We start from the raw sequence: 24,852 nt of genomic DNA, 5'->3' as shown, positions 1-24,852 counted from the left end.
CTAGTGTGAATATCTGTGCTTTTGGCTTCACACCTTTCCCCCATCTGATGACGGCTTTATAGGGTCAAGGAACTGGTTTTCATAGCTCTTGGAGTTCATGGCTTGTTGGGTGAGTATTAGGGGTTGGGAACGAAGACAGTTCCACTGAGGGGTTATCTCTGGCTCAGCATATTAAAAAATTGGAGAACTAGTGCTTCTTTTTTTTTTTTTTTTTTTGAGATGGAGGCTCACTCTTATTGCCCAGGCTGGAGGGCAGTGACACGGTCTCGGCTCACTGCAACCTCCACCTCCCAGGTTCAAGCAGTTCTCCTGCCTCAGCCTCCCTAGTAGCTGGGATTACGGGTGCATGACACCACACCCAGTTAATTTTGTATTTTTAGTGGAGATGGGGTTTCTCCATATTGGTCAGGCTGGTCTGGAACTCCCGACCTAAGGTGATCTGCCTGCCTCGGCCTCCCAAAGTGAAGGGATTACATGCATGAGCCACCGCACCCAGCCTGAATTGGTGCTTCTTATTGTGACTGGTGAATAAGAATAAAAGATTAAAAAACTGGAGGACGTAATGGAATTTGAACTGGGCAGCGGGGGTGCACGAGACTTGAGGAGGAAGACTGAAAACAGAAATCTTATGAAAAAGTCACAATGTTGGGTAGCCCAGGTTTTCTCCTGCTCAAAGGTGAAGTGCCTAGAAGCCATGAAGAAACTTCAGGAACAGCTGGGCATGGAGGCTTAGCCTGTAATCCCAGCACTTTGGGAGGCCGAGGCTGGTGGATCACCTGAGGTCAGGAGTTTGAGACTATACTGGCCAACATGGTCAAACTCGTCTCTACGAAAAATACAAAAATTAGCTGGGTGTGTGGCATGCGCCTGTAATCCCAGCTACTCCAGAGGTTGAGGCAGGAGAATTGCTTGAACCCGGGAGGCAGAGGTTATAGTGAGCTGAGATCACATCACTGCACTCCAGCCTGTGGTGACAAAGTGAGACTCTGTCTCAAAAAAAAAAAAAAAAAAGAAAAACTTAAGGAACACCTTTTGGAGATTGCTGGCCTTTGGCTAATTCCCCAAACCTGCTAACCTTTCTGCTGAAACCAAAAAAGACTTGTTTCTCTTTCTCTGGAGTGAGTACAGTTGCCAGTCTCTATTCTGGCTCCACCCCCAGGAAGCTGGGGCTAAAATGTTCAACAGCCCTCCTATTAATTCCCCTCCCATCCCCCTTCATAAGTATCTTAGGTATCTCCCACCCCCACTGTCCACTCCCCACGTGGGGAAAGCTTGCTTGATGAGGTATTGTTTTTGGCCATTTTCAGGCTCCTGTAGGCAACAATAGGCCCAGAAACAGCCTCCTTTTTTTTTTTTTTTTTTTTGGGAGGTGGGAGACGGAGTCTCTCTCTCTTGCCCAGGCTGGAGTGCAGTGGTGTGATCTCAGCTCACTGCAACCTCCACATCCTGGGTTCAAGCGATTCTCCTGCCTTAACCCCCCAGAAGCTGGAATTACAGGCACCTGCCACCACACCCAACTAATTTTTTGTATATATGTATATATTTTTTAGTAGAGATGGGTTTTCATCACGTTGGCCAGGCTTGTCTTGAACTCCTGACCTCAAGTGATCCACCGGTCTTGGCCTCCCAAAGTACTGGGATTACAGGCGTGAGCCACCGCGTTTGGCCACAGCCTCCCTTCTAAACTCTTGTTTTTGCCCAACATCCCCTGGCTGCTGTCCCCACATGACCCAAATAAACAGATGATCATGTGAAGCCAGTAAGGTTGTTTGTTTTAAATAGCAAACATCACTAAGCTCTGGAGCAGATGGGGTATTGGGGCAATGGAGACGCTGGCATTCAAATCTCTGCTCACTCTACTCTCATCTGCTTCCTCACCCCTGAAGCAAACAGTGACTTCCGAATACTGTATTTCAGAGAGGTGCCTCCTTACTGGTTTAGAGCTGGCCAGTGACAAAGAAGAAGAAAAAAAAATTGGACTTCAGCCTTCAGCAGAAACTCCAGGGCTGTGTGAGTGCATAGCCACCTAAGAACGGTAGGGAGGGCTGGCCGGAGCACGACCTGCCATGGTGCTAACCCCACATAAAATAAGAACTGGGCCAACAGCATTATCTCGGGTCACTATTATGTACAGACACTCCTCCACCTACCACCATAACCCCACCCCAAATTGAGTGCCCGCTAGATTATCGCTTGTGCAACCATTGTAAACCTGAAAAGTCGAGCCATCACAAGTCAGGGACGCCTCAATACCGTTTAGAGTTCCCATACCACTGCCACCTATATGTTACATTGCCTTTGAATTTCCCATTTTCTCTAGTTGTGCAGAACCGGCCAGGCCCAGCCCTACCGGTAGCAAGTGGCAGACACCTTAGCCAGCACAGACCCAGCCCTTCCAGGAAAGGGGCATGCATCTCATGAAGAAGAACTGAGCTCCGTTCTAATCCGCCTTGCTCCAGCTTCATCATAAGCAAAGTCAGTGGTACCTACCTGGACATGTGTGTGGTGACCTCCCCATGCTCAGCTCTAGATGCGGGAGCAGTAAATGTGAAAAGATCAGAGGCCCCTGTAGACTAGTGCTTGCAAACGGCCCTCTTCCTCTGGTTCACTAAGTCCTTGATTGCCAGTATCTGCAGATTTTTCCCCCTAGGATGCATTACGATGCCCTCAAAGGCCCGCTTTCTACGTTTCTAGCTCTCTTCCAACCAGTCCTCAAAATAGGAACGCTCCGAGGGTGCCATGTGATGGAATGGATTGGCCTGCCTCTCAGCCTCATGAAGCTTTGCTTTCTGGCTATATGTGACGGGGAAGCCGCGGCTGTGGAGTCCTGAACCTACTGCCACTGACTGTCCCCCTCTTCTTGGATGGGTTAGCAAAGAAAGGAGCCTGGGGCCAGAACAGGGGGTACTCCCCCCGCACGGGCACAGCACAATCGACGTGCTCCGAGACGCTCCAAATCAGCTTTCAGCCGCCCTGTGTCTATTGCTGCCGCTGTACCAGTGGGCTCGTGTGGCTTCCACCGAGGAAGCAGAACAGCAGGGCTGGGTCTCAGGTGAAGATTTTTGTTGCCTCAGTCACAGTGTGTTAAGTGGTCAGGGTTGCCATTCCTCCCTGGCATTTTTCTAGTTGGGGGCCCTCCTCCCAGAACTGGCTTCAGAGTCGTCCCTGGGCTCAGGGAGAAGTGCTTCCCCCACGGGGGAGAGGAGCAGGTGGCAATCGGAACGACCATAGACGAGTCCCTGCCCGTCTCGGCCTCAGTTTCCTAATCTGTGAAGTGAGAGGATTTAGAGCCAGCCTGCCTCAAAGAGTTGACGTTCCGATTGCACCCGGGCGCCCCTAAACACTGGCGCCGGGAGGAAGCCGGCGGCGGGCGACGGGGTCCCGCCCTCCGGGGAGCGCGGTTGCAGCCGGACGCAGCGGACCCCGCCCCCGCGCCCCGCCCACCGCCGGTCTCCAGGCGTGGAGAGGGCCGGGCTTCCGCCCTCCACGTTGTTGTTCCCGATTCGGGCCCCGCCCCCCAGCCTAGGCTGCGGGCGCTTTCCCCGGCCCCAGAGCAAAGGGTGGCCCGTGGGGTGGCACAGTCCGTGTCTCCACCAACATCTAATACGCGTGGACAAAGCTTGGAGTTCAGGCGAAGGAAAGATAAAGGCTTGGTTTTACCTTTAAAATGGAGAGTGGCGAAAAGGAATGGGGAGGCCGGGGCACGACTGCGGGATTCCCCTTAAGGCGTCCCACCCTGGGTTCGCTCAGTGGCCCCATTCTCACCCCGGAATGTGAACAGCAGACACTGGCCCTTTAAACCGAAGGCTGGCGGCGCGGGGTGTCCATGTGGAGCTGCTCCATGCCGTGTTGTCCTGCCCGCCCATTGGCCCGCGGCCCGATGACGTCGCCTAATAGGATGCGAACGCACTGCGGGGGGAGGAACGGAGGCAAAACGCGGAGCCGGATTATCGCTCCGCTCCCTCTGCTGGTTCTCTGACAGGATCCAGCCGCCGGCAGCTCCGCCCAGGGGCGGATCCCGGGGGAATTGCGACAGCCCGGCAATTGCGGGATTTAGGTCGCGAGTGGGTGGAGCGTGGAGACCCAGGGTCAGGCCCGTCTCTGCCATTCCCAAGACTTCCCTGACCCGGAATATCCTGATTGGAGCTCTGTTAAGTCTTGAATTGTCCACCCTTCCCTCCCTCCAGCAGGACAGATTTCGTCGTGAATGACCCAATCGCGCCGCCCCGGCCCAACTTGTGGCTCGCAGCCGGGGCGGGGCCAGCGGGAAAGCGGAACGGCGGCGCGCACACCCCTCTCGGACCTCTCCCTCCCCGCCCGGGCCACGTGTGCGCGCGCCGGCTCCGGTGGGCAGGACCAGCCGGGCAGGACCCGCCCCTCCCTTCGCGAGGCGCCGCGGCCCTGCGGGCGGGGGCTCCGGTCCGGGCTTTGGCTGCGGCCCCGGTGTAGTAGCGGGGGCGGCGGCCGGGGGCAGCGCGGCTCCTTCCCTTGTTGTGTGTGTCGGTGCCTCCTCGCCATCTTGTTGCAAAGCCCTTTCTTGTCGGCGGGACTCCCGGGGGCCGCGGGGCGGGAGGCATCGGAAGGGAGGTAGAGAGGGAGGGGAAGAAGGGAGGCAGTGCCGCCTTTTTTTTTTTTTTGCATTCCATTTTTTTAAATTTGCAAATTTATATTTTGCAAATCTTTTGAGAGACATTGATTTTTCTCCCCGTGCTCCCCCGTTCTTCCCTGCGGAGTGCGCTGCGCCGCCCAGCCCTGTCGCCCCCCGGAGGTGATCCCTCCCTCCTGCCTGCCCGCCAGCCTGACCTGTGCCCGGCTCGCGGGCCGCAGCCTCGGCCCCGGCGCGCCCCCGGCGGCTCTCGGCGCGATGAGCATAGAGACGCTACTGGAGGCGGCCCGCTTCCTGGAATGGCAAGCGCAGCAACAACAGAGAGCACGTGGTGAGCGGCCGGGCTGGGCCCCTGGGGCACCGGGGAAGGGGAAGCGAGTGACCCCGGTCCCCGAACCCAGGCGGAACCGCGGACAGGGCCCCCTCCCAGGCGGCCTGCGGAATCTGGCAGCGTTCGGCTCCCCGCGAGAGCCGCCGCCCGGGGAGGGGTGATGTGGGCACTGAAATTAATTAATGAATTCATTAACATGCAGCGAGGGACTCGGCTCCTGCGGGCGCCACCCCGGCTGCCTGGCACCCCGTGCCCCTTCCGCGGGGTCTGCTTTTGCGTGGGCCAGCGGAGCCCTCGGAGGCGCTGAGGATGTGTGAGCCGGGGGGTGGGGTGAGGAATGGTGTTGCGTGGGGGTGGCAGGCTCGCGTGTGCGTGCGTGTGTGCACGGGGGATGTGTGATGTGAGCCTCGGGAAGAGCAGATGAACGGACGTGTACACGGGCGTGTGTATAGCACACGAGTGGGCGTGTGTGTAACGGAGTGGGGGTGGGGACTACTCTACGCCGAGTAGCTCTTCGGCTTCCCTGGCCCCATGGGGAGGGTGCGGGGGGCGCTCCCGGCAGATCTACGCGCCGCTTGGGGCGGAGGCGGCCTTTGCAGAATGAAATGACATCGCGTGTCTTATGATCCTGGCCAGCCCCGCCTGACCCCGCCTCCCAGAGCTGGGCTGGGCCGCGCGTCCGGGGTTTGCGTGAAAGCCGGGCTAATTGGGCGTTTGCGAAATGGCCCGCGGGTCGCTGGGGGGGCAGCCCCCGGCCCCCCCTCGCTGCACCCCGCTTTAGCCAGTGTGGAATGTGGCGTGTCTGCGCGTTCCAAACCCGCTCTCGCCTGGAATGTTGCGTGTGCCTGCGTTCCAAGCCCGTTGGTTACACCGGGTGGTGACGTGGACGGGCTCCGCCCCCGACCACGTGCACCGGGGACACTCCTGCTGGGGACTGAGCGGCCCGGCCCCTCCTCACTGCCTTGCGCTTGGCCAGGGGCGGGGCCTGGGCGGGGCTGCGAGGGGCCTTGCGCCGGGTTGGGCCCGGGCCCTGTCCTCTGGGCACCTCCCAGGGAGAGCCTTTGCCCTGCGAGGGAGGAGCCGAGCTCACCTGTCGGCTCTCTCCCCTAACCTGTGTTTGATCCCGAGTCAAGGGAAACCCTCAGAATCGCAGAGCGACGAGAGCTCTCATTTTTCGTGACCCCAAAAACGTTCCAACCAGGCCCCCCTTGCATCACCCGGGGCCACACTGGAATAAGCCAGGTTGAGAAGAGGCAGACTTCGGCGCTCCCTCGAAAGGGAACAGACTAATGCCTCCTGTCTTCACGAGCCCCGTTGGTGGTCCCTGGCTTAGGGTGCTGCAGAAAGACGGGCTGTGGGAAAAGACCTCCCTTTTCCAGGCTTCTGCCGGGGACTTGGCCCCGAAACGGTGTGTGTGCAGGACCCGGGGACTCCTGTGCCCTCTGTCCCCCAGAAGCCCCCGGCAGGATCGGCTGTGGTGGAGAGAGTGCTTCGCCCTCCTTTCCTTTCTCTCTGCCTATTGTTGCTTCAATGATGAGTCATGCAGGAGGTAGTAGTGTGTTGTGTGCGCGCGCGCCGCTGTGTGCCGCCGCGGCGGGCGGAGGGGTGGGGGGGGGGTAAGAGCGGCAGCGGGCAAGGGGCGGGGGAGCTGCGGGGCCGCCAGCCTAGTCGGGGCGACCGGCCTCTCAAGGTCAAGAGTCACTCCAGATACGTGAGACCCAGATGCCTGGGTTTTGCAGAATTGATGGGCAGGGATGTCCTCTGCACTCCCCGCCTGTTGCCTTGGTGGTCCAGAGCAGAGTCTTGACATTGGAGCGTGCTGGTGGTGACCAGGAATGCCCTAGTATGGGCACAGGGGTCAGGGGAAGACCGTGCACAGGGTTTGGAGAGGCTAAGTCACCTGCTGCCGCCATCAACACCTGCAGTTTAAGAGTACCCACTGTGTGCCAGGCACTGTTCTCGGACCAACAGGATTGACCCTGCTGTGGTCTCTAGAGAAACTCATTGCCCTCCCCTTCCTACTCCTTCCCAACTAAGCAAGCCCGGAACTGAACAGTAAGTTGGGAGGAGACAGAGGAACCTGGAAAACTTCTCTCCTAAGAAGTGACAGAGCCCTGCGCCTCCCCCAGGTGGTGGGCATCGGGTCAGGCTGAGTTCAGCCACCCAGTCCTGGCTTCTTGGTGCTGGGTCAGGGGGCTCAGGAGATGAGTGGGTGCTAGAAAGCCAGATCTACCCAGAAACACATGTACAGGTGGCTGGAACCCGTCCCAGCAGTTTCACCTCCAGAATTCATTTTCTTCTCCCTCTGGAGGTTCTGTCCTCTGAGCTGGGGTGGGAGGAACGGGAGGGAGGGGAGGGACGGGAATGGCAGGTGAACCTGCCGACCAGAACTGCTTTCCGCGGACCTAGGGCCAGCTCTAGAGAAGGACCCTCTTGTCTGTTTTCACTTTCAACCTCAGCCATGACTTTCTGACCTAGACCATCCAGGTGATGAACCTGATGAACCTGATGAACCTGCCGGCATGTGTACCTGTGGGAGAAGAGAGGAAAGGGCAGAGCTATCCTGATGCTCAGCCGGAGGGCCCGGCCTGGTCATTTCCAGCATTCATGGAGGTGGCTTAATGCAACTCTCTTCTGCCTTGGTTGGAGAGAGCTGGCTGGAGTGTCCAGAGGCTCTTGACCAAGTCTCCAAGGCTTACCCTGGGCCTGCCTTATGCACCAGGCTGGCTGTGTAGCATGGAGATAGAATTCTGGTGCCTGCTGGGGCCCACCCGTGTGGACTCCTGTACCCTAGCCCTGTGCCTTTAGAGTGCCTGGGCCACAGTCACTTGGGAAGGTTGAAGGGAGAACACTGCCCATGCTCTTGACTGTGGGCTGAAGCCACGGCCCCTGGGTCACTGCAGAGGGGCCATGCTACATTCTTGGGGGCAGCCTCTGGGTGGAGCTCAGGGAAACATGTGAGAGGGGGCGCACCCGGTCTGGCAGAACGTTCTTTTAAAGAGCCAAAGCACAGGCTGCTCCTGAGAGAGGACCCGATACCACCAGTTTGGCGGTTCTCCAGTGCAAAGGGAGGGTTGCTGCTGGGGGTGGAGGGGCAGGAAGCTCTGGTGGGCTGGATCTGGCCGGGAGCTCCTCTTCCTCACCACCCATGGAGCTTTTTCATGCTGCTCTGGGTGTCACTGGGTCATTCCTGGCACCCTCGAGGTGTGCCTGCCTGGCTCTGGATGAGAGAGGGCAGGTGAGAAGGAAGTTGCTATCTCCCAGGTGAGCTCTGGGGTTGATTTAAAATATGGGGAATGGGGTTGGCCTGCACTTAGGGTCCCACCTATCCTTGTGACTCAGGGAGTGCCCTGCCCTGACTGTCCCTCTGCCTAGGGAGAATGGAGCACTTGTCCCAAGGCCAATGAGAATTTAGGTCTGTCTCAGCCAAAGGCATAGAGGTGCGGGCTGTTGGGCCCTGAGATCCAGAGCCTTGTCTTGGGGTTGGGGGAAACTGGGGACAACTGAGGCTGCTCCTGAGAAGGGTCCTGTCTTGGCCAGCGCACCTGTGGGAAAGCTGTGCGAAGTGGGAGCGCAGGGCTGGTTTTCTCCCGGGCTGTAACCTAAGCCTGGAGAGCAGGGCCTCCCCGCACTGGAGCAGGCCTGCACCGGCCTGGCATCGCCCCTTCCCAAAGGGCTGGGGAAAGCTGGCGGAGGCCCGCTGGCTGGCCCAGCCCTGGGAAACCAGTGAGGCTTCCCCTCCCGGGACACTTCCCCCTCCACTTCCTTCTCGGAGTCTTCCCTCTGCGGGAGGGTGGGGCTGGGAGCAGGCCTGGCTCACACTCCAGTTGTTGATTGGTCAACGAGGCCTAAGGCCTTCAGTTTTCTGGGTCCTCTGAGCCAGTAAGAGTGTGGGAGGTGGGTGCCCTCCTCCCCAGGGGGGCTTAGCTGACTCCCATTTCCGCCCCCCCCACCGCAGCCACCTTGGTGTTTGGGCATGTCCACCACCCCAGGCTGTCAGCAGAGTGGGGCATCTGGAGCCAGAGGAGTGGGCTGCTTGTCCCAAGGCTCCCTAACCTGGGGGTTGCAAACTCCAAGGGTCTGGGCCAGCCTGGTATCCAGGGAACCGAATGGTGGGGCCTGTGGGAGGATGGGGCAGGCTGGAGATGGAGGGGCCTCTCCTTCCCCATTTGGAAGCCAGCTCCTGAGTGGGCCTCACCTTCCTGCTGGGCTTTCAGCAGAGATACTGAACAGTAAGGTGGGAGGAGTAATGGATGGTGGGGTCCATTGCCCTGCTCCGCCCCCACTGAAGAGCCCGGCATTCTTTTCTCTTTTTCTGAGATAGAGTCTTGCTCTTGTTGCCCAGGCTGGAGTGCAGTGGCACGATCTCAGCTCACTGCAACCTCTGCCTCCTGGGTTCAAGTGATTCTCCTTCCTCAGCCTCCCAAGTAGCTGGGATTACAGGTGTGCACCACCGTGCCCAGCTAATTTTTGTATTTTTAGTAGAGACGGGGTGTCACTATGTTCGCCAGGGTGGTCTTGAAGTCCTGAACTCCTGATCCACCTGTCTCAGCCTCCCAAAGTGCTGGGATTACAGGCTTTAGCCACGGCACCAGACCCCAGCATTCCTTTCTTTTTTTTTTTCTTTTGAGACAGAGTTTCGCTCTTGTTACCCAGGCTGGAGTGCAATGGCGCGATCTCGGCTCACCGCAACCTCCGCCTCCCGGGTTCAGGCAATTCTCCTGCCTCAGCCTCCTGAGTAGCTGGGATTACAGGCACGCACCACCATGCCCAGCTAATTTTTTGTATTTTTAGTAGAGACGGGATTTCACCATGACGACCAGGATGGTCTCGATCTCTTGACCTTGTGATCCACCCGCCTCGGCCTCCCAAAGTGCTGGGATTACAGGCTTGAGCCACTGCGCCTGGCCTCCCAGCATTCCTTTGTACCTGCCTCTGCCCCTTCTTGTTTGGGAGAAAAATTTGCTGCTGTACCTCCTTCTCACCTGCCCTCTCTCACCCAGAACCAGGCAGGTATACTTTCCCCACTGCCCAGCTGGACTGGTCAGGTATTTGTGGTGTCTCAGGCTGAGTGGGGTGTCACTGATGATGTCAGAGGATGTGTTAGGCCTGGAGGACAGGGCATGCTGGTGCTGCTGGTGGTGGTAGGATGGCGGCAATTTGGGAGAAATGAGTTATATACCACGAGAAGGGTCAGAGAGGGACAAAGTGTATTTGTTGAATGACCCCTGAGAAAAACAGAGCCATTAGGATCTAGCCTGGGACTCAGGAGTCCTGGGCTATTTCTGCTTCTGTGCAATGAGAGTGACATCCCTCTCCTGCCTATGATGTGACATGGGGCTTTTCTGAGGATCCAGGGACTGTGAGTGCGAGGCGCTTCCTAGTGAGCATGGCAAGTGGCCCTCAGGTGTCAGGAGGCTTGCTAGGACCCGCAGCAAATCGCTTTGCCCTGTCAGCTTCATTTAATTCCTCTGTGCCATGCAGGCACTGCTTGCCTCTAGAAGACTCTTGGTAAACATTGTTTAAGGCATTCCACAGGAGCTGGACTCTCAGCACACCCCCTTCTCAGGTGTGAAGTCTTGGGTGGCTAGGGGACTGCCCATCTCGCCCACCTCGCTCCACCCTTCCATAGCTGTCTGTCCTGCCGCAGCCTGGACTGTCCGCCCCCATTCCTGTCTTCCTGCTCCCTAGCGGCAGGGACCAGATCTGCTTGGTTTGTTTGCTGCTGTGCCCCTGTTGCTTTCCCTGTGCTTGGCTGAACTGGTCGGCTATTTGTGGTGTCTCTGGTGGAGCAAGGGTGTTACTGAGTCCTGGCTGGGCTGGGGTCAGAGGCCAAGTTAGGGCTGGAGGACAGGGCAGGCTGTGGCCCCGCTGAGACTCCCCTTGTGTTCTCTGTGCGTAGAGGAGCAGGAGCGGCGTCGCTTGGAGCGGGAGCGGGAGCAGGAGCAGAAGAAGGCCAACAGCCTGGCCCGGCTGGCACATGCCCTTCCTGCGGAGGAACCCCGCATCGAGGCGCCACCCCTGCCTCTGTCCCCGCCAGCACCCCCACCAGCACCCCCGCCGGCACTTGCCACCCCCGCCCCACTGACTGTCATTCCTATTCCTGTGGTGACCAACTCCCCTCAGCCGCTGCCCCCACCCCCACCCCTGCCCCCTACAGCCCAGCCTCTGCCCCTGGTGCCTCGTCAGCCGGCCCTGGTCAGCACCCCTGGACTTAGCATTAAGGAGCCTGCCCCCCTGCCCAGCAGGCCACAGGTACCCACCCCTGCTCCCCTGCTGCCGGACTCAAAGACCACCATTCCACCCACTGGCAGCCCCAAGCCTTTGCAGCCCCTCCCCACGCCTATCCTGACCATAGCGCCACACCCTGGAGTCCAGCCCCAGCTGGCCCCCCAGCAGCCACCCCCACCCACGCTTGGGACCCTGAAATTGGCACCAGCTGAAGAAGTCAAATCCAGCGAACAGAAGAAGAGGCCCGGGGGGTGAGTGGGGTGTAGCAGAGTCCGGCTGGTGGGATGGAGAGGAGAGCTGGCCACCCACTGGCCTGTGTGTGCAAGTGAAGGTGGCCCTCCGGCTGGGGCTTCAGAGGTGTGTCCTGCCTCCCCAGCCTAGAGGTGCCCCCTGTATTTGAACATGTTCTCACTGTGCCCATCTCTGTCCTGGGAAGGAATGCCCCATTGCCCCGTTCCCAGGCTTCTGTGTTTTCTAACGCCCTCCAGGGCTAAAGCTTAGGCATTGCCAGGCCTCTGGACAGAGTATGAGCCTCTTGGGTTAGGGCTGGGGTCCACTGGCTGCTGAGTCGCAGGAGCCCTCATGTTTCCCTCCTGGTAGGACGGAGGGTGACAGGGGTTGTGATTATGAGCACAGATATGCCCTTCCGGAGGTGGGCACAACATGGCACATGGCAAACATCTCCCATTCTACTTTAAGACAATGTTGGGGACAGCCCGTGGAAATTTGGGGGGGGGGGCAGTACGGGTGAGGAAGCCCGTCTAGTCGAGTCCTCCCTGAGCCTCCTATCTGTCTGGGTTTCAGGATCGGAACCAGAGAAGTCCACAACAAATTGGAGAAGAACAGGTGTGTGTGCGGCCCGGGCCCCGCCCGCCCGCGGCCCCAGCTCCCCAGCCCTGTCTCCCCCCGCCCCCGCCCCCGCCCCCGCCCCCGCCGACCGGCTTTGCTCGCCCCTCTCCCCAGGAGGGCCCATCTCAAGGAGTGCTTTGAGACTCTGAAGCGTAACATCCCCAACGTGGATGACAAGAAGACGTCGAATCTGAGCGTGCTGCGGACTGCGCTGCGGTACATCCAGGTATGGGGCCCCGAGGCCGACGCGGCGCCAGCTTCCCCGCCCTCCGCCGCCCCTCCCCGGCCGCGCCCCGCCCCGCCCTCCGCCCGGGCGGCTCCCCCCGCCTCCCTCCCGCCTCCACGCGGGCGCCGAGCACATGGCCTGGCTGACGTCAGCGGGGCTCCCTGCCCAGGAGGGCGCGCGTGCGCAGAGGAGGGCGCGGCTCCCCTCCCCCGCCGCTCCCGGTCCCCGCTGCCTGCGCGGCCCCCATAGCCTCGGTGTCCCCGGGGCCTGGCGGCGCGCGCCGTGACAGGTGGGGCGAGTCCTGGTGGCGGCTCCCGCCTCGCGCGTGTCGGTGCAGCCGCGGGTGGGAAAGGCGTGGGGAGCCCGGATTCCGCCCGTCTGTCGCTATTTGCGGGGAGGGTTGGGTGTGGTCCCTGTCCCCGCTGCTGCGCGGGGCGAGCCCCGTTTACCCCGGAGGAGGAAGGTCCTTTCGGGGCGCGCGTGGAGGCGTTACGGCCCGAGTATGGGGTTACTCCTGGGGCGGGGAACAGCCCCGGGGCCGCCAAGCTGAAACACGTCACGCTTTCCTTCCTCCTGCGCTAAGAAGAGGGGGGTCCCTTTTTCGGAGCCCTCCCGGCGTGTGTCGCCTCCCTTTGGGCGTCGCTCCCTCTGCAGCGCTGGGGCCGGGGGCGCCGCCACGTCAGGCAGTTGCCATGGCCGCCTGAGCTTCGGTTTCCCTGGAAACCGGTGGGGCTTCCGCGCGCCGGGCCGGAGGCTGTGGGGGATGGGCGGGCGGTCGCGGAGCTCCCAGCCCGCGTGGGGCGGGGGCGGGGAGCCGGGACTCTCCCTTTGCACCCGCTGAGGAAGCTCCGGGGTAGACGCGGCGTCACGGGCCCCGTGGAGGGGTGATGAGGGGGGTCCAGCCCCTGAGGAGCCAGCCGCGGGGCGCCGCCCCTCCCTCGGCCTCGACCGCAGGGTCACAGCCCTGAGGTAACCGGAGCCTGACTTGCTGTGGGAGGGGCGGAGGCGTTCTCCCGCGAACGCGCCCTTCCTCCCGCCTTCCCGGTTAGGGGGCGGGGCTGGCGCGCCTCCAGGCCGCTTCCGGACTGCCGGGAGGGGCGGGGCGGGGCTCGCGGATTGGCTGCAGCAGGCGGGGGGCGGTGCTTCCGAGGCGCGGGGGCGGGGCGGCCGGCGTGAGTGACGTGGGGTAGCCGCGGCCGCGTGGGTGCGCGCGTGCTTCGGGGCGGGGCGTCGCGGCAGGGGGCGGGAGAGGGTCCAGGAGGCCGCGACTGGCCGGTGTCTTATTTCTTGGAGGGATTTGCAGAACGAGGGCGAGGTTGTAGTTTAGTCTCGGGGCTGAGGGTGTCCGTGCAGACGCTTCGCTGCACTCCCGACATTCACTAATTTTTTGAGAAATAGGAAGGATGGCAGGGTGAGTTCCTCTTTGCAGATGCCGCTTGCAGAGGGCGCCTTGCGTAACGTGTGGGTTTGAACATGAATCGGAAGGAGACTCGGCGGCAGCCGCAGAAGGAAGCTCTTGAGGGGCCAGGCCCGTGAAGTAGGAGCCGGGGTGGGCCCCAGGCTGTGCAGAAGGGACACTTTCTTGTGCCGGTCACAGAAGCGGAAAACCCAGAGACCTGTCCACAAACCGTTTATTCATGTATTCATCGAGGAGCTTTTAGCGAAGTCTCTGCTTCTGGGCAAATGGTGGCGAGCAAGTAAAAACGCCGGGGTCTCAGCCCTCCCAGGCTCTGTCTTGCGGTAGATGGTGAACAGATCACTACGGAAAACCGCCGTCTGGGCCTAAGAGGCACCGGGCGGCAGGATCTGTTCTGGGGAGGGAGGAAAGTCGTTCCGAGGAAAGGACCTTTGAGCCGAGACCTGCAGTATAAGTCCGGGTGGGGCGAGGTCACGTGCAGGCTGGGAACCCAGGGGCCACCCCAGTTTCTCCAGCAGGAGGGAACAGGATGACTTTTCCGAAATGAAAGTCTGCGCAGGGGCTCAGCTCGGGAGGCCAGGGCAGTAAGGGCCCTTGAGCCCGGGGAGTGTGAGGACGGCCTGGGCCGCGGAGTGAGACCGCCATCTCTAAGAACAAACAAAAACGTGGTCAGAGGCCGGGCGTGGTGCCTAAAGCCTGTAATCCCAGCACTTTGGGAGGCGGAGGCGGGTGGATCACGCGGTCAAGAGATCGAGACCATCCTGGTCAACATGGTGAAACCCCGTCTCTACTAAAAATACAAAAATTAGCTGGGCATGGTGGCGCCTGTAATCCCAGCTACTCAGGAGGCTGAGGCGGGAGAATTGCCTGAACCCAGGAGGCGGAGGTTGCGGTGAGCCGAGATCGCGCCATTGCACTCCAGCCTGGGTAACAAGAGCGAAACTCCATCTCAAAAAACAAAAACAAAAACAAAAAAAAAACCGTGGTCAGGAAGGTTGCCACACAGAGACCGGCAGCAGCACTCACTGGAGTCGAGAGCTGGTCCTGGAGAAACCGGTGGGGCTGCGGAGACCGGGATTTGGTTGCATGCTGAGAGCAGGAAGCTGCGGTCGGAGGGCAGTGGTCTCCAGCCAGAACCCACAGTAAGCGGCTTGGAGGCGGTCAGAGATTTGAAGACAGTCACGGTAAAGGGGACAGGTAGAAGAATAGACAGGGACCAAACCCGGCATCCAGGTAGTCACAAAGGAAATGGGTTTAAAATGAAGCAATGTGTCTTAACGTTAGACCCTGGGGAAACTGCAGGGGCTAGGTGAGAAGAGGAAGCTTTTGACCCATGTCACTCCCTGGTCCAGATATGTATCCTACCCACAGCTGAGTAGAGTTCAGGACTGCTGCTTCCAGCCCCCAGCAGCAGGGTTCAAGTAAGGCCTCACTCACCTATGGCCTTTGCTGACATGGCCTTATTGGGTGTCACATCCAGCCCTTGCCACTCGAGTAGAGCCGGTGAAAAGCCACAGTCTGGGCGTGGTGACTCATGCCTGTAATCCCAACACTTTGGGAGGCTGAGGCAGGTGGATCACCTGAGGTCAGGAGTTCAAGACCAGCCTGGCCAATATGGCAAAACCCTGCCTCTACTAAAAATACAAAAATTAGTTGGGCATGGTGGTGTGTGCCTGTAATCCCAGCTACTCAGGAGGCTGAGGCAGGAGAATCACTTAAACCTGGGAGGTGGAAGTGGCAGTGGGCGGGGATTGTGCCACTGCAATCCATCCTGGGCAACAGAGCGGAACTCTGTCTCCAAAAAAAGAAAAGCCACACAGGTGTGTGTGTAGGGGCAAGGGAGTTTCCTACTGTCTTCTTAGCAGAAAATGGGGATAAACAGTGAAAGCCAGAATGACGGAGTGAGCTGTGTGGCCTGGGACTGGCATCGTAAGTGTCAGGCTGCCAGGTTTCAGGCCAGGACAGACATGGTCTTTCTGGGTTATGTGTTGCAGGCACTAGTGATTAGAGACACCTCTTCCTGGTGAGGGCAGAAATGCATGCAGGAGGGGATGTGGGAAGCTGGCCTCACTGGTGGGTGGGGTTGGAGACTTTGCCAGGCCCAATCAGGAAAAGCTACTACAAAACAGCAAAATGGCTTCTCTCCTAGCGCAGGGATCCCCAACCTTTTTGGAAACAGGGAGGAAGATCATTTTTCCATGGGGGAAGGTGGGGGAAGTTTTGGGATGAAACTGTTTCACCTCACATCATCAGGCATTAGTCAAATTCTCCTAAGGAGCACACAAAACCTAGACTCCTGGTATGCACACTTCAGACTCGGGTTTGTGCTTGTGTGAGAATCGAATATCCTGCTGATCTGACAGAAGGCTGTGCTCGGGTGGTCCTGCTCCACCGCCGCTCACCTCCTGCTGTGCGGGCCTGATCCTGACTAGCCACAGACCAGTACCTGGGGGCTGGGGATCCTGCCCTAGGGGATGAAAGCAGGAGAAAATGGGTTTCCTGTGATTATCCAGGGAGAGACAGGACCAAGGTGGGAAGGAACCCTTCCAGATCCTTCACCTGAGGCCGAGCCAGCACACTGTGCATAGCTCTTCCGGGCCACCATGGACTCTGGGATGTAAACTGACTATGCAGCCGCCTCACCTTCATTCACAGCTCGGACAGGGACAGTGTGTTGAGGTCGAAAGACAAAACATATATACATGAGATACTTTGTGTGAGGCAGTCCTGATGAAGTCTTACCTGACAGCTTCCCATTTCCTGTACAGTCAGATGGGGCTCTTCTTATCTCACCCCATTTTTTTTTCTTTTTTTTTTTTTTTTGAGACGGAGTTTCGCTCTTGTTACCCAGGCTGGAGTGCAATGGCGTGATCTTGGCTCACCGCAACCTCCGCCTCCTGGGTTCAGGCAATTCTCCTGCCTCAGCCTCCTGAGTAGCTGGGATTACAGGCACGCGCCACCATGCCCAGCTAATTTTTTGTATTTTTAGTAGAGACGGGGTTTCACCATGTTGACCAGGATGGTCTCGATCTCTTGACCTCGTGATCCACCCGCCTCGGCCTCCCAAAGTGCTGGGATTACAGTCTTGAGCCACCGCGCCCGGTTTTTTTTTTGAGACACAAAACTTCATAGAAATTTTATTTGCAGTTCTTTTTTTTTTTTTTTTTTTGAGATGGAGTTTCGCTGTTGTTACCCAGGCTGGAGTGCAATGGCACAATCTCAGCTGACCGCAACCTCCGCCTCCTGGGTTCAAGCAATTCTCCTGCCTCAGCCTCCCGAGTAGCTGGGACTACAGGCGTGCACCACCATGCCCGGCTAATTTTTGTATTTTTAGTAGAGATGGGGTTTCACCTTGCTGACCAAGATGGTCTCGATCTCTTGACCTCGTGATCCACCCACCCCGGCCTCCCAAAGTGCTGGGATTATAGGCGTGAGCCACCGCGCCCAGTCTATTTGCTGTTCTTATATTCTCAGTGTGAGCTGATCTGGGACCCACTGCCCCACCCAGAAGTGGCCCAGTTCTGGGAGCAGAGGAGAAAGGGAGGCATGGAGTGAGAAGAGCCCCATTCTTCCTCAGTGCTGGGAAGCTGGAGACGCCACCCCCTTCTCTTGCCTGCCTTTGGGCACCAGGAAGGCGAGCAGATGGAATCTCACGCCCGAGGCTCCTCCACACCATTGCCCCCCACCCCCGCCATGTTGGAGGGAAGTGAGAGATTTGGGGACAGAAGGGGACAGAAGCAAGAAAAGATGTTGACCAAGAAAGATGAGAACCAGGGGTGGGGGCTGAAGGAGAATCAAAGACAAAACACCAGTAGGCCAGGCGAGGTGCCTCATGCCTGTCATCCCAGCACTTTGGGAGGCTGAGGCAGGCAGATCACCTGAGGTCAGGAGTTTGAGACCAAGCCTGACCAACACCGTCTCTACTAAAAATACAAAAATTAGTTGGGCATGGTGGTGGGTGCCTGTAATCCCAGCTACTTGGGAGGCTGAGGTGGGAGAATTGATTGAACCTGGGAGGCAGAGGTTTGCAGTGAGCCGAGATTGCACCACTGCACTGCAGCCTAGTGACAGCAAGACCCCGTCTCAAAAAGGAAAAAAAAAAAAAGTAAAAAAATTGGGAGACAGTAAGGAGGGAAATAAAATTAAAATATAACCCAAATCTGAACCAGCCTGGAAAAAATGGTGCAGGTACCAGGAAGGGCTAGGAGGCAGGAGGATGTGGGATAGGGAAGGACAGTAGGGTAGGAGGGCTCAGATGTGGTCACGGGGCACTGGCAGATAAGATCTAGGGGGTGAGGGGAGGAGGATCTGTGTATGATGAGGGCACATGGGGTTGAGAGGAAAAACCAAGGCTGGCTGGCGAGGGGTGTGTGTGAAGAGTCCGAGGCCTTGCACCTGTAAGCCTGGGAAGCTGGGCGCTCAAGAGCAAGTAAGAAAGGGACTCAGGAGGCAGCAGGGACACACGTGTTAGGGTTGGCTGGTGGACAAGTGGTCATGACATGCCTGGGTGAAAAGCTGCCAGCAGGGAGATATGTGAGACTTAGAAGAGTGGGGTTGATGAAGCGTCAGGTCGGAAGCACCGGAAAGACTTTGGGTGTGGGGGGGAGCTGGGTCATGGGACACAAGAGCCATTTTTCATGGATCAGTTTAGCCCAAGTACAGGTGCAAAGAGGGGCTCATTCCTAGGCCTGGGGGTTGTTCCACCCAGGGAGTCTGGAGGGCAGTGGCAGAGTGGCGAGGAGCAGCATGTAAGTGGAGCCTTGTCGACAGGCAGCATAGGCAGGTGGGGAGTAGCCCAGGAGGTCCTGAGCAGGTGCAGGCAGCAGCCAGGAAGGAGGCAAGTCCTGGAGATGCAACGGGGTGGAGTCGTGTCACCACCTCCTGGATCATTTTCCAAGGTTATCGAAGTTACCAGGGAGACAAGTAAACACGGAGGTGGAAGCGCAGGATCCGGGGTTCTGTGGAGGAAAGTCTCGGCAGAAGTGTGGAAAGTGGACAGGCTGCTGGAGGAGGGATGGGCGAGAGGTGGAGAAGCCCCTGAGGACAAGTTGGTGTGGACGACGGGGAAGGCTCCACATGCTTGGCTGTGCTTGTGTCAGGTGGGGCCTGTCTCAAGAGCCCACACTCCTTGGGACACTGGGCCTCACTGGCAGGGACATGGACCAAGACAAGTGTGGTCTTTAGCAGCTCCGTCAAGCTGGGCCCCCTGGTTGCCACAAACTTGTCTCTGTGGGCCAGCTGATAGGGAGAGGTTTTAGGGGGCTACAGGCCCCAAGTTTGCTGCTCAGGGTGTCCTGCTGTCCCTTACTCTGCCCCAGTCCCTGAAGAGGAAGGAGAAAGAATATGAGCATGAGATGGAGCGGTTGGCGCGGGAGAAGATTGCCACTCAGCAGCGGCTGGCTGAGCTCAAGCATGAGCTGAGCCAGTGGATGGACGTGCTGGAGATTGACCGCGTGCTGCGGCAGACGGGCCAGCCTGAGGATGACCAGGCCTCCACCTCCACCGCCTCTGGTGAGCCCCGGCCCCTACGCTGGCCCCACAGCCCTCAGGTGTCACACCTCAAATTCCAGCCTCTCTGGCCAGGCTCTTGCCTTCTAGAAAAGATGGCCGCTGCCCCAGCCCTGTCACAGCCCCACGCCCCCACCAGCATGTGCACCTCCAGCCGCTTGCTTCCCCAGCCCTTCTGACCTGCTCCTGCCCCGTGTTCCCCCACAGAGGGTGAGGACAACATAGACGAGGATATGGAGGAGGACCGGGCGAGCCTGGGCCCACCTAAGCTGAGCCATCGTCCCCAGCCGGAGCTGCTGAAGGCCACCGTGCCACCGCCCAGCACCGCCCCTGCGCCTCTGCCTCCACACCCACACCCTCACCCCCACTCCGTAGCCCTGTCTCCTGCCCACCTCCCCTTGCAGCAGCCGCAGACACAGCAGAAGACGCCTCTGCCAGCCCCTCCTCCTCAACCAGCTGCCCCTGCCCAGACACTGGTACCAGCTCCGGCCCATCTGGTGGCGACGGCTGGGGGTGGCTCCACGGTCATCGCCCACACAGCCACCACCCACGCTTCAGTCATCCAGACTGTGAACCACGTTCTGCAGGGGCCGGGTGGCAAGCACATCGCCCACATCGCCCCCTCGGCCCCCAGCCCTGCTGTGCAGCTGGCGCCTGCCACACCCCCCATTGGCCACATCACAGTGCACCCTGCCACCCTCAACCATGTGGCCCACCTGGGTTCCCAGCTGCCCTTGTACCCACAGCCCGTGGCAGTGAGCCAGCCTGTGGCCGTGAGCCACATCGCCCACACCCTCTCGCACCAGCAAGTGAACGGCACAGCCGGCCTGGGGCCCCCAGCTACTGTCATGGCGAAGCCGGCCGTGGGGGCACAAGTGGTGCACCACCCCCAGCTGGTGGGCCAGACCGTGCTCAACCCTGTGACCATGGTCACCATGCCCTCCTTCCCAGTCAGCACGCTCAAGCTGGCTTGAGGATGAGGCCACTCAGAGGCCCCCAGTGGGGACAGGGAGGGGAACCCATCCCCTACTCTCCCACCCACCAGCTCCACACATTCCAGCCAGGCCCAGGCCCTCCTCCCCCACACCCACCCCCAGGCCTCCTAGGGGAAGGGGGTGCAAAGACTCTGAGCCAAAGGAGGGAAGGGCCACCAGGGAGTTGGGCACAGGGCAGGGGGCTACCCTGCTGCACTAGGACTTGGTAAAATGACTCTGAGAGAGAAAACTTGAGGCACTCTGGTGGAACGTGTCACCTGCCTAGCCCGGTGCCAGCTTCCTTGCCCTCCTGCTTCCCCTCCCTGTCCTCGGAAACCAGTGCTATGTGGACATCACGCTCCCTGACTTCTCCCTGCCCTGCCCTGCCCCACCTTCCTGTGCTGCTGCTGCTATTGCTGTCTGGTGAGGTGGCCCAGGCCCCGGCTCTCCTCCGGATCCTCAGCGTTCTCTTCCCAGGCCTTTGGAGGGGAAATGGGGGAAGCAGAACTGAAGCTACTTGGCCCAGAAAGCTGTGGACTGGGGTGGTGAGGGGCCCTACTCCGAGCACAGGTGACAGATCATAGGAAGTGACTGGTCTGGAGTCTCACCGGACAGGCAGGTGCCCCAGCCTGGGGCTCTCTGACCCAGTTGCAGTCACTGTGATTCGTTACCGTAGAAACAACTTAAAATGATTCTCTACCAACAATAAACCAAACGTAGCCACTGCCAAGCTTCCTGTGCCCCCAACCCAACCCCTGCCACTGGGATCTGGACCCCAGCAGGGCAGGCTGCAGTGGAGGAGGGACTCGGCTGTCCTGTCCCCTTCCCTGTCCCCTGCAGCCTGAGTCTGGATGGGAGGAGAGCCACTCCACCTCTGTTCCCAGTCCCCAGTCCTGGGCTTGGCTCTTGACTTCCAGAAGGCAGCAGAGAGGGGCATTGTCCTGCGTTTGGCCCCTGCTCCTCTGACCTTTGCTGAGTGCTGGGCACTCCTCCAAGGGACAGGGAGGCCTGGCAGTCTGTGAGTTTGGGCGCCTCCTACAGTTCAGGAGACATGGACCAGCGTCTGGTCTTGTTTCCAGGTGCCTAGAAGCCACATCGTTGAGGCATCAGGAAGGTAAAAACCCAGGGGCCCAGCCAGGCCCTAAGGCTGGCCCCAGGCAAGCCCTGGGACCTATCCAGAAGAGAGAGGGCGGAGCCAGGGCTGCTTCTGCCCAGCCCCTCTGCCCCTGTCTTCCCATTCCTTCAACACCCCAGTTTTCCAGGGGCACTTTTGAGCAGGCTCTCCCTGGGGGCTGCTGAGCCGTACCACCTTTCTCTGAGAAAAGGTTCTTGATTGGGTCAAGAACAAGGCTGAGCGTGGAGTGAGGAGCCAGGGGCTCTGTCTTAGGGCGTGGCTTTCCCTGCCTCTGCCTGGGCAGCCTGCTTTGGCCTCTTGTATGTGGATGTTTATTACAAGTGGCCTTGTGTCAGACATGCTCGGCTCCCCACCTGGACACACACTCACCAGTGGCCTTTCAGTGTAGCGGGAGGAAGCCAGTGTCCCTGGGTGTGAAGTTCACACTGATGGGCTGGGGCAGGGGCCTGGGCAGGCGAGGGGCCAGGTGGGGACAGAGTTGAGGATTTCCTGGAGTGCAGGAACAGAGGAGGTATGGAGGAGGTCAGCAAAGGTCCCGAGTAGATTTTCTCTTGAAATGAAGAATCCTTAGACAGCTAAGAACTCCCTTACCATTCCTTCCTGGTCCTGGAGACCTCCGGGGGACTGTTTTTGTATTTCTCTCCTGGTGTGGGTAAAGGGACAGCTACAAACCAGGTCACCACCCTCAGAGGCTGAGCCCCGTACCCACCCCAGCACAGCCACCTCCACCTCTGGGAAAGCCAGCTTTGCTGTTTCCATTGTGACACCGGTGGTAGGCTAGACCCACAGGGCAGTCAAAACAGCATCGTGGAGCTTGCCCCTCCCTCAGCCTGCCCACCTCTACCTGCATCCTGAGGCCAGTGGCCCCTGGGCCTGCACAGATACCTCATCATCTACCCGCTGCCCCCTCCCCCTGTCCCTGTCCCCCAGCAGTGGGGGCCTGCAAATCTAGTGCCGAATGACTATGTCCAGATTGGTGACGATGGGTGTTGCTGTTGTTTTTGTTGTCGTTTGTGAACGCTGTGATGCTGTGTGCCCAAGTGGGCAGCCACCATCTGGCCCTTCCTTGGGCGCCTCCCCCTGAGAGCTGTCAGGACCGAATCTGTCCTCACCCTGTGGGACCGCCTGCCCCTCCCTCCCTAGCCCTTCCAGCCTGGGACACACACATGCACGCACGCACGCACGCACACATACATCTTACCTCTCATGCGTGTTTTACATTTTGATGTTCAGAGTGGCTCACTGGCTGGGAGTCCTTACCTCGGGGAGAGGGGGAGGTTGGTTCCTTGTGGGGGCCAAAGAAGGCAAGGAATGCCTGGAGGGTAACTGGGGGGGTCACCGTAACCCCCGCTCCCTCCAGAAACAGCTGCTTCTCCCCCATCCCAGGGTCCTGCCCCCAACCCCCCAAAGAGGTGGCCCTTGTTTACAGTGAGGACTCGGTCACTGTGTCTCTGTTCCCTGAAATATAAACTGTAGCGACCCCAGACTGTAGAGATTTTTATGTGTTTGGATACATCTGCTGTGTGGGAAAAAAAAACTACAAAAACCCTAATTTTGTACATATTGTATTTTTACTATTGAACTGTATTCTAGTGGCTGTTCATGCTCCGAGACTTCAGTTACTGAGACATGAATACTATCCATGTAATAAGCACTTGCCTGGAATAAAATATAAAACCGAAATAAACCTGCACTGAAACCTGAGCTGGAGCTGCCAGCCTGCAGCATCTGGGTCATTTTCTTGCAAAAAGAGGCACAGGCCTGTAGTGAAACCCAGCAGCAGTGGCAAGATCACCTGCCTCAATCCTGTATGCTCAGCAAGTCCTCAGGCAGCTCTGAAAATGGCAGTTCTGGTCAAACTTTTGCAAAGCATTGTATTTCCTCAGACCATTTTACAAGCGTGATCTTGTTTCATCTTTCAACCACACAGTGAAGTAAATAAGCAAGAATTAGCCCCATTTTGGCAGATAAGGAGACAGGATTGAGGTGGCCAAGTGGCTCGTTAAGGCCACCGGCTAGCAGGAGATGTCGCTGGAGCTGCAGTCAGACCCTAGCTCGGCCCACAGTTCCCCTAGCACCTGCCACCCTTTGTGGCACCCGGGGCCAGTCCTAGACTCAGACCCAGTAAAAAAGGTGCAGGGGCGGTGCCCAGGATCTGGGCACAGAGGGTGAGCACTTCCTGAGAAGCCGCTTATGGGGGTATGGTCATGGCAGGCCAGCCGGGAATCCATAAAGCTGCCTCTGAGGGAAAGGAACGGGAGAAGAGGCTGGAGGTCAGGGGCCAAAGAGCCATGTTCTCAGCCTGGAAGCCCCTTGTCCCTGTGGCTGTATCTTCTCTCCCCACGGCCAGGGGAAACCAGCCCCTTAGCAGGATGTCTTGGGAGGAGGTGGTGTGGGAAGTGAGGTCGGGAAGCCACTTGCTCTGGGCCTTGCTGGAGACCAGGCTGGCTGAGGGTCCCCAGTCTCTCATTTCCACCCTGACAGCATCTGTCCGACTCCCGGTCCCTGCGGTGGGGGGAGCTGACTCCACGTCTCTTCCTGAGGTGGTTGGATAGGGGTTAACCTTGAGGAAGAGGGGGTGGTTGCCACAATGTCTTGTGTTCTCTGAAGAAGGGTTGACTTCAGGAACGTTCAGGCTAGACATGGTGGCTCACACCTGTAATCCCAGCACTTTGGGAGGTTGAGGCAAGCATATCACCTGAGATCAGGAGTTTCAGATCAGCCTGGCCAACACAATGAAACCCTGTCTCTACCAAAAATACAAAAATTAGCTGGGCATGGTGGCTGTAGTCCCAGCTACTCAGGAGGCTGAGGCAGGACAATTGCTGGAACCCGGGAGGCCGAGGCTGCAGTGAGCCAAGATCTTGCCACTGCACTCCCACCTGGGAAACAGAGCGAGACTCCATCTCAAAAAATGTTTTAGGCCGGGCGCGATGGCTCATGCCTGTAATCCCAGTACTTTGGGAGGCCGAGACGGGTGGATCACGAGGTCAAGAGATCGAGACCATCCTGGTCAACATGGTCAAACCCCATCTCTACTAAAAATACAAAAAATTAGCCAGGCATGGTGGCATGTCCCTGTAGTCCCAGCTACTCAGGAGGCTGAGGCAGGAGAATTGCCTGAACCCAGGAGGCGGAGGTTGTGGTGAGCCGAGATTGCGCCATTGCACTCCAGCCTGGGAAACAAGAGCAAAACTCCGTCTCAAAAAAAAAAAAAAAAAAAAAAAGTTTTAAAAATTAAAGTTCTGAATCCAGCCCTCCCCACTGCGCCTGCCCTTTTCACTTGTGAGACACGGGCTCCCTCTGCTGGTAGCTCCCAGAAGAGCTGCGTCACTTCCATCGGCCCACCAGTGCCGCTTTAGAGAAGGGGTAGGGTTAGGGTTGACCCTTCCTTGGGTGCACACTCAGTGCCAGGCTCCGTGCCCACTGGGAACACAGATGAAGACCCTGCCCTGGCAGTGATGACTTGGCTGTCATCTGAGGGCTGTCATTAAATCTTTAGGAAGAAGCTGTACTCAAAGGACACCCCCCATGCTGGGTGTAGTGGCTCACACTTGTAATCCCAGCACTTTGGG

At 58.6% G+C, this 24,852-nt stretch overlaps 1 protein-coding gene across 1 annotated transcript; it reads left to right on the top strand.

The window, feature by feature from the left end:
- Positions 1-4,407: 4,407 nt before the first annotated feature.
- On the top strand, positions 4,408-22,981 carry MNT (MAX network transcriptional repressor). The gene is made up of 6 exons (XM_039476091.2): positions 4,408-4,937; positions 10,840-11,419; positions 11,973-12,014; positions 12,132-12,243; positions 18,979-19,171; positions 19,376-22,981. Exons 1-6 carry the CDS (start codon positions 4,865-4,867, stop codon positions 20,140-20,142), a joined length of 1,767 nt encoding a protein of 588 aa, XP_039332025.1. The 5' UTR covers positions 4,408-4,864; the 3' UTR covers positions 20,143-22,981.
- Positions 22,982-24,852: the final 1,871 nt, after the last annotated feature.

The sequence above is a fragment of the Saimiri boliviensis genome, chromosome 17, assembly GCF_048565385.1.
Source record: "Saimiri boliviensis isolate mSaiBol1 chromosome 17, mSaiBol1.pri, whole genome shotgun sequence".
In the NCBI taxonomy this organism is placed as follows: Eukaryota; Metazoa; Chordata; class Mammalia; order Primates; family Cebidae; genus Saimiri; species Saimiri boliviensis.
This window is presented reverse-complemented; position numbering and strand designations above follow the sequence as displayed.

Bases quoted from the DNA above. Each gene is read 5' to 3' on its own strand.
- MNT (XM_039476091.2), top strand. From the start codon at position 4,865: ATGAGCATAGAGACGCTACTGGAGGCGGCCCGCTTCCTGGAATGGCAA. The intron at 12,244-18,978 runs GTATGGGGCCCC...ACTCTGCCCCAG, and splicing joins CTGCGCTGCGGTACATCCAG to TCCCTGAAGAGGAAGGAGAA. The intron at 19,172-19,375 runs GTGAGCCCCGGC...GTTCCCCCACAG, and splicing joins CTCCACCTCCACCGCCTCTG to AGGGTGAGGACAACATAGAC.